Source organism: Leptosomus discolor, chromosome 11 (assembly GCF_034619465.1).
Source record: "Leptosomus discolor isolate bLepDis1 chromosome 11, bLepDis1.hap2, whole genome shotgun sequence".
NCBI lineage: Eukaryota > Metazoa > Chordata > Aves > Leptosomiformes > Leptosomidae > Leptosomus > Leptosomus discolor.
This window is the reverse complement of record NC_141401.1, coordinates 3,432,866-3,445,801: the sequence shown is the minus strand read 5'-3', so window position 1 is coordinate 3,445,801 and position 12,936 is coordinate 3,432,866. Positions and strand designations below refer to the sequence as shown.

General features: G+C 48.4%; 1 protein-coding gene across 1 annotated transcript in view; it reads right to left on the bottom strand.

Moving 5' to 3' along the window:
* Positions 1–12,936, bottom strand: part of IGDCC3 (immunoglobulin superfamily DCC subclass member 3) — a 93,707-nt gene that overhangs the window by 31,185 nt on the left and 49,586 nt on the right. The window contains exons 3-5 of the mRNA XM_009948669.2: positions 11,502–11,646; positions 8,488–8,618; positions 2,815–2,952 (exon numbers count right to left, since the gene is read on the bottom strand). Coding sequence (XP_009946971.2) covers positions 2,815–2,952; positions 8,488–8,618; positions 11,502–11,646 — 414 coding nt within the window. The remainder of the gene's footprint in view (positions 1–2,814; positions 2,953–8,487; positions 8,619–11,501; positions 11,647–12,936) is intronic.

Below are 12,936 nucleotides of genomic sequence, written 5' to 3'. Positions count from 1 at the left end.
GCAACAGTTGACTATTCAGTATGTGAAGTGGTGAAATTTACTCTATTATTTCTAAACACTTACAGGAACGGTGCTCCTGTCAACCAGTCAGCCATCTATTGCAAGCTTCTGTGTCCAATAAGTTACCAATTAATTGGCTCCTACAATTGTTGTATAGTTTACTTCTTGAATGGCTCCCTCTTTAGTAATTTCCTTCCCATTGTGTGACCCTTTCTGACAACTTCTGTATAACGCTATCAGATAATCACTGTCTTTTCTTTCTCGCCTCACTTTTCTGTATCTCTCTAAATAGTTTATTATTCTGCCTTGGTACCTTTTATGGAGGCCAGCTCAGTGGCCTGTCAGTTAAGGGGTAAGGATACATTAAAATCGTCATTCATTCAAAAGGCTTTGCAGTAAGTGCCCAGGATATTCATTTGCGCACACATACAGGTCCAAGCCTGAAGTGCGTAGCTCTGAAAGGAAAAGCCCTATCTTCCCTGAACAAATCCTTAATGATTTTACATTTCTCTCAGAGCCTGCTCTCTAATGAATGTTGACATTTCATGCACGGTGAGACACAGGAATTCTGTTTGTGGTCAGGGGCTACAACATATTCCCAAGGAAATTAAATTCAAAATTGATTGTATGACACTCAAAAACTGGCCCAGAATTTGAATTATTTCCTTCAAGCAAAATATAGCTGCCATTCCCACTGAAAACCAGCCAGGTTTTAGCAAAGCCAAAGCAAAAAGTGCAAATGTTGTCTACGGCTTGCTTTCCCCTGCACCAGAAAGCTGTAAAAGCAAAATTGTTCTTTTTCCCCTTTCTAATAGAAGAAATGCCACAACATCAAAACTGTGAGCAAAGGGGTTCAGAGAGACACTCCGAAACAGCAGCAGGCCCTGTGCAAAGACCCGGCACAATGGCATTGTCACGACTCTTTATTTCAACCAGGCAAGAAAGATGTTCACATATAACAGACTTTTTTTTTTTGGTTTAAATTACATCAGGCCTATTGCTAAATCAGCTGCATCTCTTTAAGACTTTGTGCATGGATTTTTTTATTTCTCGGAGTGGATTAAAAGGGGTTTTTTTCCTAAGTTGAGTAAATTAACTGGTTATTTAAGCTAAACCAGCTCTGTAGGAGGAACTTCAGGAAGAAGACCTTCCCATGGAAGGAAGCCACACATACAGATGACAGATGCTTGGAGGGCCTCCCCATCCAGCGTAAACCCCTCTCCCTCCCTCCTGGTCACACAGACACAGAGACATGAAAGCACTTCCAAAACGGCCTCAAAGAGATGACAAACCTACCAACTCATCAGAAAGCCTGTAGAGCACATCGCTGTCGAGACCGGCGTAATACTGAACAAGATCTTGTGATGCTTTGGACAGGAAACATTCCTGCTGAAGGGGAGGGAAAATAACGGGATCTCTTTCCCATTCAGTAGCTCTAATTCTGCTGCCGTCCTGCCAAGCAGCGTGGAGAGGGTATTTATTTTTGGTGGAAGGCAATGCTGAGCTCAGACCATCCAGACAAACATTGCACGAAGCTACTACATCTTCATTATTGCACTGCTCTATAGAGACAAGTGTTTTGAAGAAGGTAATAAGCACTTATAATTAAGGCAATTATAAAGTAGTTTATTATAGTTGAGCACTAACATAGAGCCGCCTTGTGTCCAAGAGAACCAAAACAGTGATACAGCGTATCTGGGGAATTTTTAAAACAGCATCAATCTGACGGTTATGGCTCCGGAGGAAAAAAAAACAGCCAGTGGCAGACACAATCTGATTTTACAAGCCACCAGAGAATGCAAGCAGGAGGGCAAACATGGAGAAACTGCGCAATTGATGCTGGCTATGTGTCCTTGTCCCCCGGCAGACGGGTCTGGAGTGGGAAGTCAACCTTCCCACGAGCTGGACCCTGACCCTCGGAGAGCCACAGGGGTGAAGTCCCACACCCGGCACAGCAGCATGAGACAGGATTACCCCTGTTTGTGGTTCACAGCCACCCTGGGGGGCTCGGGGAGATTAGCATCCCAAAAATGATGTGACCTCGCAGACCACAAGGTCTTGGGAAATACTAACTGAACCCAACCCCACAGCGCATAGACGTGGAGTTACAAGCTCTGGAAGATGAAACAAAAGCCATCAGCTCTTTGCTCAGCACAGATTTCTGCAGGGCAATGGAAATGTGGCTCTGAGCAGAATAGTTTCCAAGCTACTATCATAAAGTTAGAATCTAAAATAACCCTTGCTTTTAGACTGGGAGAAACAGGGCACTTTGCTCTTCCTTGTCTGTATGATGCCATCAGACACTGCTTCTGGTTTCCATGCTGATTAAAAAAACCACCACGGACCCCAGCAGCAAGCATTTGTTTTTTCAGACCTTCAGACAGGCTTCTTTAAACACTCTTTTTCCCTCAAAATTTTTTTTAGAACTCCCTGAACAGGCAGCAAGTTTCTTTCAAGTCTGTTTTACGTGAAAGATGTGTTTCTGTATGATTTTGCTTCCCTGGGCCAACAGTGGTGATGTTTTTGATGCAGCTGAAGAAGATGCTGTCACTCAAGGAAAGATAAAATTATCACCTTTCATGAAACGTCTACAGGTTTAACCAACCCACTTCTCTAACAGGTAAAACCAGGATCTTGGCAGAAAGAAAAAACAAAGCGTAGACATGAGGATAAAAAGCACTTCAAGCCTACAATTAACTTCAGGGGGAAGGGAAAGGGTGAATCACTTGTCGCATAAAATAGTCAGTGGCACCTACCTATTTCCCACGTGATGGCAATGGAGAGGAGGAAATCCCGGTCCCCGTTGGGGCTTACCTAGGCGGCTCCAGGAGACGATGGGTCGGGGATTGCCCGTGGCGATGCACTCCAGCACAGCGGTCTGGTGCACCGTCAGCGTGAGGTTCTCCGGACCGACGAGAATCATGGGGTCCTTGTAAACAGTGGAGTGGGAGCCTGCAAGGACAGCATCATTGTTCAAAGGCATCTGATTCTCTCTCATTTAATGGAAATACCGAGGGCTTCACGCACCCTCTAAATACAAATGAAGTGGCTGGTGTAATCCTCAAGAAATTTGAGATGTACGTGAAGCAAAAGGAGCACAATGTTTGCATGACAGTCACATTGTCTGAACACGGTTTAAGTGCGTGCTGATGCTCCTGCGCAAAACCCCTCCGCCAAACGGCCCAGCCACAAGCAGCCCTGTTACCACCCAGATACGGGCAGCACAAAGAAGGAACCACACTGTGAACTGCAGTGAGCACATGTGCAGGAAAAACATGGTACATAGGGAAGACACAAGCTGCAGGACAGCTCGTGCAGACAGGAAGGCAAATAAATGAAGGATTTGCTTTATCTTTCAGCATCTCAAGCCATAAAACAATCCACGTGGTCCACAATGCCTAAATCTGTCTCTCGCAAGCACTGTTCCTTGCTGCTGGTGTGATCTGCTCCAAAAGCTCTGTCCTGGGACAGAGAGGGCAATGGAGGCGCCATTCCCTGACTCCTGCTGAGGGTCTTTTTGAGAGGAAACTCAAGGAAACTCCTCTGATGACTGCAGCCCACAGGGTGGTCATTTCCCTGCCTTTTACAGCACCCCTGTCCTGGCCCACTCCAGTGTAACCAGGATCAGGGAGAGGATGCATCCCATCGCTCTGATATGATACAATCATTGCTCACGATGCAATCATTAATCATTTATTTGCACTACAGTAGCACCAAGTGGCAGCAACCAAGAATGAAACCCATCGTACAAGATGATGCACAGACCCGTAATAAAATAAAGCCCTGGCACAGGGACTCTGGAAACCAGACAGGCACAGGATAAGCAAAAGAAACCACATTTCACCAGGGAGGAGGAGACTGTGGGACAAAACGATCATCCTGTTTCAGGTATACCACAGCTGAACCCATATCTCCTGAGTCCTCAAAAAGTGCCTTATCCCTGGGCCTAAGGTCTCTTCAGCCTTCACTCCCATTTGTTGGGAGCAGGAGAGGAGGCAAAAATAAAAAGGAGATATTTTCAGTTCTCCATCAGTAAACAGGAACACTGCATTAGACCTCTCCCCATTTCTGACGAGAGCTGGGTGATACTCCAGAAATGCTGAGGTCAAGCAGTGTTTAAGGAATTTCAACAATCTGACAGCTGCTGCTGGCAAAAATGCTCTGTACACCTGCGAAGAGAAATACTTGCGCTGGTCGTCTGCCCCTGAGCAGGAGAGGGGCACCGGGAGGGCTGCAGAGCTGAGCTCTGCCACGAGCTGGGCTTTGCTGTAGGGCCCTTCCCACGCTGACTCCTGTACATGGACCTTCCGATGTCCAAAAAGCTTGTTAAAGAGAAGTGATCCACCAAGAACTATCTGCAAAGGCTTTTCTCCAAGAAACAATTTCTTTTCTTCCTGCGCTCTTTACCGTTACCCTTTCGCAGCAGCTCAGGGGCTGAAGTCAGGGTGTCAGCAGGGGGATTTCGCAGCCGTCCAAGGGCAAGCACAGATCAGAGCGGCTTGTTTGTTAATCATTCCTACAGGGGCTAAACGGGGAGCGATAAAGCGACTCCAGGGTGGTGTCTAAATGGGCAAAATCCAAGAAAAATCACCGTGTCAGTGTGACTTAAGAGCTGACTTTTCCACTAAACGCTTTTCACTGCAAGCCATAAAATGCAGATTTTTTGATGAGAACCAGAATGCACAATAAATTCATATGACCGCCTGGTTAACCCCAAGAGATCTGAAAAACAATACCTTCCCCTCAGTACCTCGGAGTGCCTTTAAATCCCATGTAGATTTATTGTTCTAAATCATAATACTAAACGTTCACGCTTAGAATAATGTGATATTATCATTGTATTATATAGTGATTTCAATATTTCAAAACACAGAGAAATTAAATGAATTGTCCAAGGTCACCCAAAGATATCAGTAAATGGGAGTGGAGACCAAAGCAGAATTTATAAAACATTCTATTTTGACAATAAAATATTAAAAAAAAAAAAAATCACATTCTTTGATTTATACTCTGAGTTCTGAAATAGGCATTCAGGTTTTTGGGTGTGGGCTCAGCTCCCTGAGTTTGGCCAAACCCTGCCCAGCTCTGGAAGTGGCATTTCCACCACTGCTCACCTTCTCCTGCAAAGGCCACATGATGGTCCCGTAGCTTTGCTGCTGAGCCCAACACCCACGGCAGTGCCAGCTCCAGGGCCAGAAGGGACAGTGGCTCAACGGGGACACGGCAGCCAGACGCCAGCGCCATACAAAGGGGCTGACCATGCCCGACCATCGAGGAGGAGGTTTCCTCCTCCAACCAGAAAAGCTCTTTGATGCAGGGTGAGGAAGGAAGGAGTGACAAAACGAGGGACCCGTGGCAGGCGAGTGCTGCTGGAGCACAACAGGGTTCAGGGCAACGCGGGAGGGATTCGTTCTGAAAGGGAAAACGCTCTAATGATCCACGTGGTCCCCAGGGACTCTGCCAGCAGCAATCGAGGTGAGGACGGGGAGGTCCCCGGCACTGCCAGGAGTGACAGGCGCTCTAGCAGGGATGGGAGCGTCACCGGCCCAGGCTGTTAGATCTTGATCAAAAGGACAGCAGCAGAGAGAGCCGCAGCTCGCACTGAAAAGGTGTCAGTGCAGAGAGGCAGGCAGCCCCTCGGGAGCATCTCTGCTAAGCAGGCACTTGAAAATAATCAATCAGTAGGACTGGAAGACGTATCCGCGCCGCTTGCTGCCAGCAGCCCCGCCGCCGTTGCCGGGGAGAGGAAGGAAAGTGCTGCGAGCAGGCTCCTTCAACCCCCACAGGCAGCCTTCCTCCTCTTCCTCTCCAGCCGGGCTGTGTCAGAGCCCTGCAGGGCACGGGCTCCCAGAGCCCATCTCCATCCTCTCCCTCCTGCCTCCCCAGCCAGGGCTCTGTTTGGAAACTCTGGTGAGGCAGAGCCGGTGCTTCTCTGTGGGTGAAGCAATGGCTGAAGCTGCTGCCTTGTTAAGAAAAGAGGGAGCCCTCCTGCCACGATGAAGAGCAGAGAGCACTATTCCTTTTACCCCTTTACACACCAGGGAGGCGACAGAAAGATTTCCAAGATTACAGCTTACCCCATTATACCAAATGACATGCACACAACAGCGCTCATTTTAGTTCAGTATTTACTGATACAACACCCACACCAGTGAAGCAACGTCCGTGTGCTACCTCTGCGTCACACCACAGCCTCTGCTGGTGGGCCAAAGCCTAGGGTTAACACGCTAGCACATACCTGCTGTCCTGGTCTAACAGATATTTGTGTGCTCTCAGCAAACACGACAGAACATAAACCTTTTTTGCTGAGGTTTAACCCAGTGCAATGGGCTGTTCACGGGCGGAGAGCATGCAAACATCCCGTTACGGCAGCTCTGCTGACATGCAGTCACTGAAGCACAGTCCAAGCCCTTCAACAGACACACGCAGTGCCCATATTCATCATCCGACTGCTTTAAGGAAGAGGAAAACCACAAACATTTCACAGACAGGAAACCTGGAAAATATCCATCTGAAATGAGGGATGGTCAGATGAGAACAACTAGGACTTTCTGCTCTGCGAGAAATAGTAACTCAGACCAGTAAATCGACACAAAGAACTTCATCATGTTGATAATTTACTGTTCTTTTTCCCCTCCACATGGCTACCGTTCCCATAGTTCAAGAAAACAGATAAGTAACAGGCACGAAAAGCTCCCAGGCCTTTCAGAACCAGTTAACCTGCTTGCTTTCCCCATCACAGCTGATAAACACAGCATCACTCTTTCCTCAGCTTCACCTCATTTCACCATGCTGCTTTTTTACAGTCCACAGAGGCTAATTGGACATTCGGTGTGGGTGTTAAAGTCTTCTGCTCCAGAACCACTGGCCAGGCAGCCGTTTGGGAGCGTGAAGGCAGGCTGTGAGATAGGAGCGTACGCTGGCAAGCCTCCAGCCACCGGGTACCAGTGATTACGTGTATCTGATGGACAGGAAGATCACAGCTCATGGTGGAAAGACCCTTTGCTGCATCTAAAAAAAGCTCAAAGAGAAACACACACCCAACCAGCCCTGTACAGATTTCCCTCGCCTCTTATCTCCAAAAACTGTCATGCGCTTCCACAGGGAATCTAGGTTGGTCCCCTACCTGAGAGACATGGAGGCATCCCCCATTGCTGTCACAGGGGACCGGAGTGGGTACCCGGAATCTCAGAGGGGTTCCCACCTGCAGAGAGTCCCATACCTGAGAGGCCACCCTGCCAGCAGATCTTAGCCACAATTTGCAGGTGACTACTTCTTTGGCACTCTTATCTTCTCTGAAGGTAACCCACAAATGCTCTGAAGTCCAGGAGAGGCAAGCTGTCCTGTTTTCACACAAGGATGTTGAGCATATCAAAGGCATTTCTAAGAAGAGGGCACAAAGGTGTCATTCATTGCTGGCTGCTTGATCGGGTTGGGTTGTGTGATTTGACTTAAACCTGCCTACTTCCCTCATACTAGGAGCAGCTACTGGAACATCAAGAGAGACTTCTGAAGCTGTAAGTGTCTTAAACTAAAAAGACTGACAAAGAGAGCCTAACTAGAAGGTGACAAGCTAACGTCAGGTTTAGAAACTGGCTGATGAGCTCAAAGGGGCTCCAAGAGATCAGCTTGGGTCCCACACGGAAGCTAACAGAGGATGGTCAATGGGCAGGGCAGTGGAGGGCAGCACAGCGATGGAAACGTGGTAGTGAATTTGCACCCTAATCCTTCTTTCACTGTGCCCAAGGTCATCACTTCCACATGCCGTTGTGTGCTTTCACAAACAGGCCAAACTTGTGCACGTGCAAGGCGTGGATGCGGGTTGCTTTGGTTTGCCCTTACAGCTTCATCGCATCCTATCTCATGAAACCAAACAGCAAGTGTGTGACTTTGACCCCTTTTTTGGAGAGGAGACCAGAAGGCACCATCATTTCTTCAGCTGGAACTTTCAGAGGTGAAAATCTGTTTCAGCCACTGACTTCAAATGTGGATGGAGAACCAAGGCAAAATTCAGCCTGGGGTGCTCAGGGCTTCTCCTTCTCGCCTTCCAAAGAAAGGTTAGCCCACTTCAGTTGCAATGCAATGCTAACAGCCTACAGAACATAATTCCCCCATTAGATAAATAATTGATCACCCTGTGTGCTGCAATTACTTCCAGAGTGGACAGGTCTCATAAGGAAATGATGAATCTTCCACATTTCCAAAAGAATTTATTTAATGTAAAGCTGCTGTAACTCATTTTCTCACCGTCCTCCCTCTCCCCAGAAACTGGCACTAATTTACAGGCAAAGAGACAGATTTATCTGCTATCAAATGGACTGATCTGGCAGGAACTAATAACAAACCAGAACAAGGAAGGTGTTATGGCTGGACAGAGGAATGCTTCTCAGTGTTGGTAGCCTGAAGATCTCTTAAACTGTCCTGGTCCACATCAGCAGCAGGAAGACGACAACAGAAAGACAGCCAGGAGTGTTTACTGGTACTAACCTGACACAGTGAGTCTGGCCTCTCGGCTGAACTTCACATTAGCAATATTGGTAGCAACGCAGTGAAAAATCCCACTGTCTTCTGCCCTCAATCCTGTAATCTGCAGGACCCCTTTGGGAAGCAGCGTGTACCTGTGGGAAGAGAAAAGCAGAAACAAAAACTTGCAAAGCAGGACATGATGCGAGAGCAGGCTGCACACCCACCCAGGTGGGGCAGGCTGGCTCCCCCCCTCCCGGTGCAGAGGTACCAATACCACCCCAGAGGTGCAGCCCCTGGCAGGCTGAGCCCACGCTCATCACTACATCAGTTCTTTATTTTTTTGGATATTTGAGCCTCTGGTCTTCTCTGACAGAGGGGCATGTTCCCTTTATCTTCTGATGCATCCTTGAGAAAGGATGACTTTTGCTGGAAGGCTACAAAGTAGGTGCTTCCTATTTAACCTGTGGAAAAGTTTTAGCAGTGCCTTTGCATGTGAACCCAGCTGACGTGGGAGTTACCAGCTGAAGCACAGTGATCGTGGACAAGCATCAGGGGAAGTCTGTGCTCCACACTCCCAGCTCCAGGACTCATATCCATGCAATCTTAAAACCCCAGATGCGTGGAAAGGCATGTTCGAGTGTGTCAGAGCACTGGAACAGGCTGCCCAGAGAGGTTGTGGAGTTTCTCTCTCTGGAGATACTCAAAGCCTGCCAGGACACGATCCTGTGCAACCTGCTCTAGGGGAACCTGCTTTAGCAGGGGGTTGGACTAGATGATCTCCAGAGGTCCCTTCCAACCCCTGCCATTCTGTGATTCTGTTTAAAATAGATATCAAGTGGGCATACATAAATAGCAATAAATATTTTATATATTTAAAACATAGGTACATTTAAATCAGGCACACATACACACATATTTGTATACATACATTACAGGTTGCTTGGCAACCATGTGTTTAAATTGGCTGGTAGTAAGTCATTACACTGTGATGAGTTAATAATCCATTTCCGTCTGGAAGATGAAGAATATCTTTTTCCATATCAGCATATGGTTAAGTGCCTATAACCTGCTCCCTGCGCTGGGTTCCAAGCGCACGGCTCGGTGTCGGTGGCAGCGTGACAGCAATCAGTTTTACACGTCCCGAAGTTGATTGCAATCTCTCTAGGACTTAAAAATGCCCATTGTTTTGGACGAATTATACCACAAGAAGCCTTCATTTTTGTTAACAATCTGCCCACAGCATTAGAAGATCCAATTCCAAAGCTATTATTCTGCCTTCAAAGCCTCCAAGTGCAAGACTCGGCATACAAATTTATATACACTTCATACGCAGAAACGCACAAAGCGTGATTAATGCAGAAATCCAATTCAGTTAGAGAAGCAACCCTCATCGCCCAGGCCCGTTGGTGTCAGAGATTAATCTACTGAGCTGACAATAAAAACCTTCCCCAGTAACTTTACCGCTACAACAAGCCGCCAAATCAGTCCAAAATCAGGACACTGAACACAGGGAAACTGCTCCCAGCCCACGTTCTCTTGGGCAAGCTCCCTGAGCCAGTGGAGAAGCAGTGGGGATGAGTGCAGCGTGGGACTCTCTGGGCTGAAGAAAAGTCTTGGCTCCTCAGTCTTGGAGAACAGAAGTCCTGGTCACACTCAAACCCCTGCCACTTCTCTAACCATATCCACACCAGTGACCTTGAGCTCAACTGGAAAGGGGCAATAATGCATGAAGGACTTCAAAGGAACTCCACCTGTCCTGCAACATCTCATCACACAAGGCATCAGGCCCAGTTCTGCACCCCTTACTTCTGCTGATACTACCCCGGACCAGTCACCTTGCTCTACCACATCCTCAGTTTACCACTTGTGCGAGTACGGAGCCTTCAGAGGAGATCAAGTTTAACGAATCAACCCTGCACTGAGCTAAAAAAAGCTGAGATGAAAAACGCAAGGAAAAACAAAACCTGACAGTTGCAGTTTTCCACAGCAGCGTTGGGCCTCTTGGGTCCTTCTACTGTAAGTTCACCGTAACGCTGAAAAGGTCAGGCATTGTTCCAGTCCTCATGTTTTCTCCTGCCTCCAAAGAACCCAACCACGTTCTGCCGCAGAACTGACATTTTTAAGAATAGGGGCTTTCAGGAAAATATTTACAGCTTCCTGGTCTCGCCTGTTCCCAATGCGCGGACGTCAATTCGCGATTGAGGTGTGCTGCGACCGATTGTCTCCCGCCATCGGTTGTGCGGCTCCCGAGCCACAGCTGGGACTGCCAGGGGCTGCCGGCATGGACCACGCGTTTCCTGCCACCTGTCCTCCGCTGGGCCCCACCGCCGCTCGGAGGATCAAACCGTGATGAGGGACGTTTCCGACACGAAGGGAGCGGCCTGTCAAACACAGGAAGGGAGGACGTGCCGTCCTAGGTCTAGGCTGGGGAAGGGGGGCAGCTGGGGTTTCTCTTTAGGAGGATTGCATGGGAAACGGCAGCCCGGGGCACTGTGGGATGCTCTCTGCAGAGCTTCTCTGCTGCCACACACAAGGGAGTCCACCTGGGAAGGAAAGTCTATCAGCGACGATGTAATTCAGTGCTTGAAGGAGTTCAGGACCCACACGAAAGACCCAAAGTCATGGATCTGGCTCGGAAAGAGTCGCACAAAATGGAGCCAAGGAGAGATGATGGATGCCAAAGCTACCCCAGCTCTGCTAGGATTGCTGGGTGGGCTCTTCACACTGGAAAGACAACTTAGAGGAGGGCTGATCTCTCACAGAAGGTCAATGCAAGCCCTTGCTCCCTCCAAAATCAGCTAGCGGGGTTTATCTAGTTCTCTTGGGAGATGCAGTAGTTCTGCACAGTGTTTGGCCAGAAGGAGCCCAGACAATCCACAACATTAACTGAAAGGATCTTCCACGGCAGAAATGCTGGCCAACGCCCTCAGCCCGGGTTAGTTGTGTCTTAGCACAACTGTGAGAGCCATAGCCAGCCTGGCCACCTTTTTCCACCTGCAGAAGGGACAGCAGTACATGCCTTGGACACGTCCTACCTTTCGTTGTCTGTGTTGACCGGCATGCGGTTCTTTTGCCAGAGGATAACCGGCTCAGGCAAGCCGTGGATCTGGCACTGGAATCTTGCTACACCACCTTCCTCCACCACTGCATTCTGAGGGTGGATGTGGAAGTCGGACATCGCTGGAAGACAAAAAGAGAGACAAAAACATTCACATATGAAGAGAGATCCACTGTCAACAACTTCACACGACCTAGAAACACCCTGATTTCCCAGAGCTAGCAAATGGGATTGTAACACATGAACAGAAGGCTGGTTTGCAGCCCGATCTCCTGCATGGAGAAACAAGACTAGTGGCAAGTTCTTGCTATAGGTCTGCCTCTCCACGCTGAACTGATTGGCTCAACCAGGACAGCAGACAGTGCTCCATGACCCACGTACTCCACAGCGAGGTCTACAGGGGCAGTGAGATACACAGACGCTGCACCAGCGCTTATCGGAGGTCTTTCTCGACAGCTTCAGTAGGCTTTGCATCCAAGCTCGCATCAGAAAAGAGATGTCTGTCCTGCCAGTGCCTTATTTGCTGTAAACAGCCTTCTGATGTGCATAGCTTGACTCCTAGACTCTTTTTGTTGAAATACCTTGACCAAAAGAGCTCCCAGATACGCTAGCAAAACTTACAGCCCTTGATTTCCATCTCTGTCTGGCAGGTGCTCCAGCTCATTGCATACTCTGCCTTCCAGCATCGCAGAAGGAACAGTCACATCCCCACGCTGTGGAGCAACAGGCTTCAGCCGATAGAAAGAGCAGCTGCCAAGAGCTCAGCAGCTCAGCAAACCGTGGCTTTTGGGGTTGGGACCACCCGACAGCAAATGACAAACCTCAGCGTGCCCACGCGGGATGAATACGGACCAGCCTGTTTCAGCACAGCCACAGCTGTAACCATTGTGCGGAAAGACTCTGGCATGCTGTTAGAGCTACATAAATAATACACTAATTATTACTATTAATTAATTGGAAGGTGCTGCCTGTTGACTCTGCAATAAACATATTCAAAGCTAATAAACATCCCAGTGGTTATTTAGCTCATGATTCATTTATAGTGCCGCATCCACGGGAAGATCTCTCACATTATCATACAAAACAAACTCCAAGAGAGCCCCCTGCTCTGCCACCCCAGCCCGATAATACCCCTCGCCCCAGCAAGAAAGCCTCATCCCCTTTTACATGCGTCAAGTGTAATGAATGTACCTCTGCTAAGGAACAAGCTGCGTATGTGTCAGGGCAGCTTAATCATTCATCTGCAAACTCCAGTTGGGCTCAGGCAGATGGGAGACGGCCATTAGCCATCATACATTAAATATGTGTTGCATTAACCCGCCCTGCTCCCGCAACCACCGCTCTCAACCCGCTGACTGCAGATTTGTTAAGCTGATTGAGTAGCACGAAGCAAAGCCCCGGCCCCGCACGGC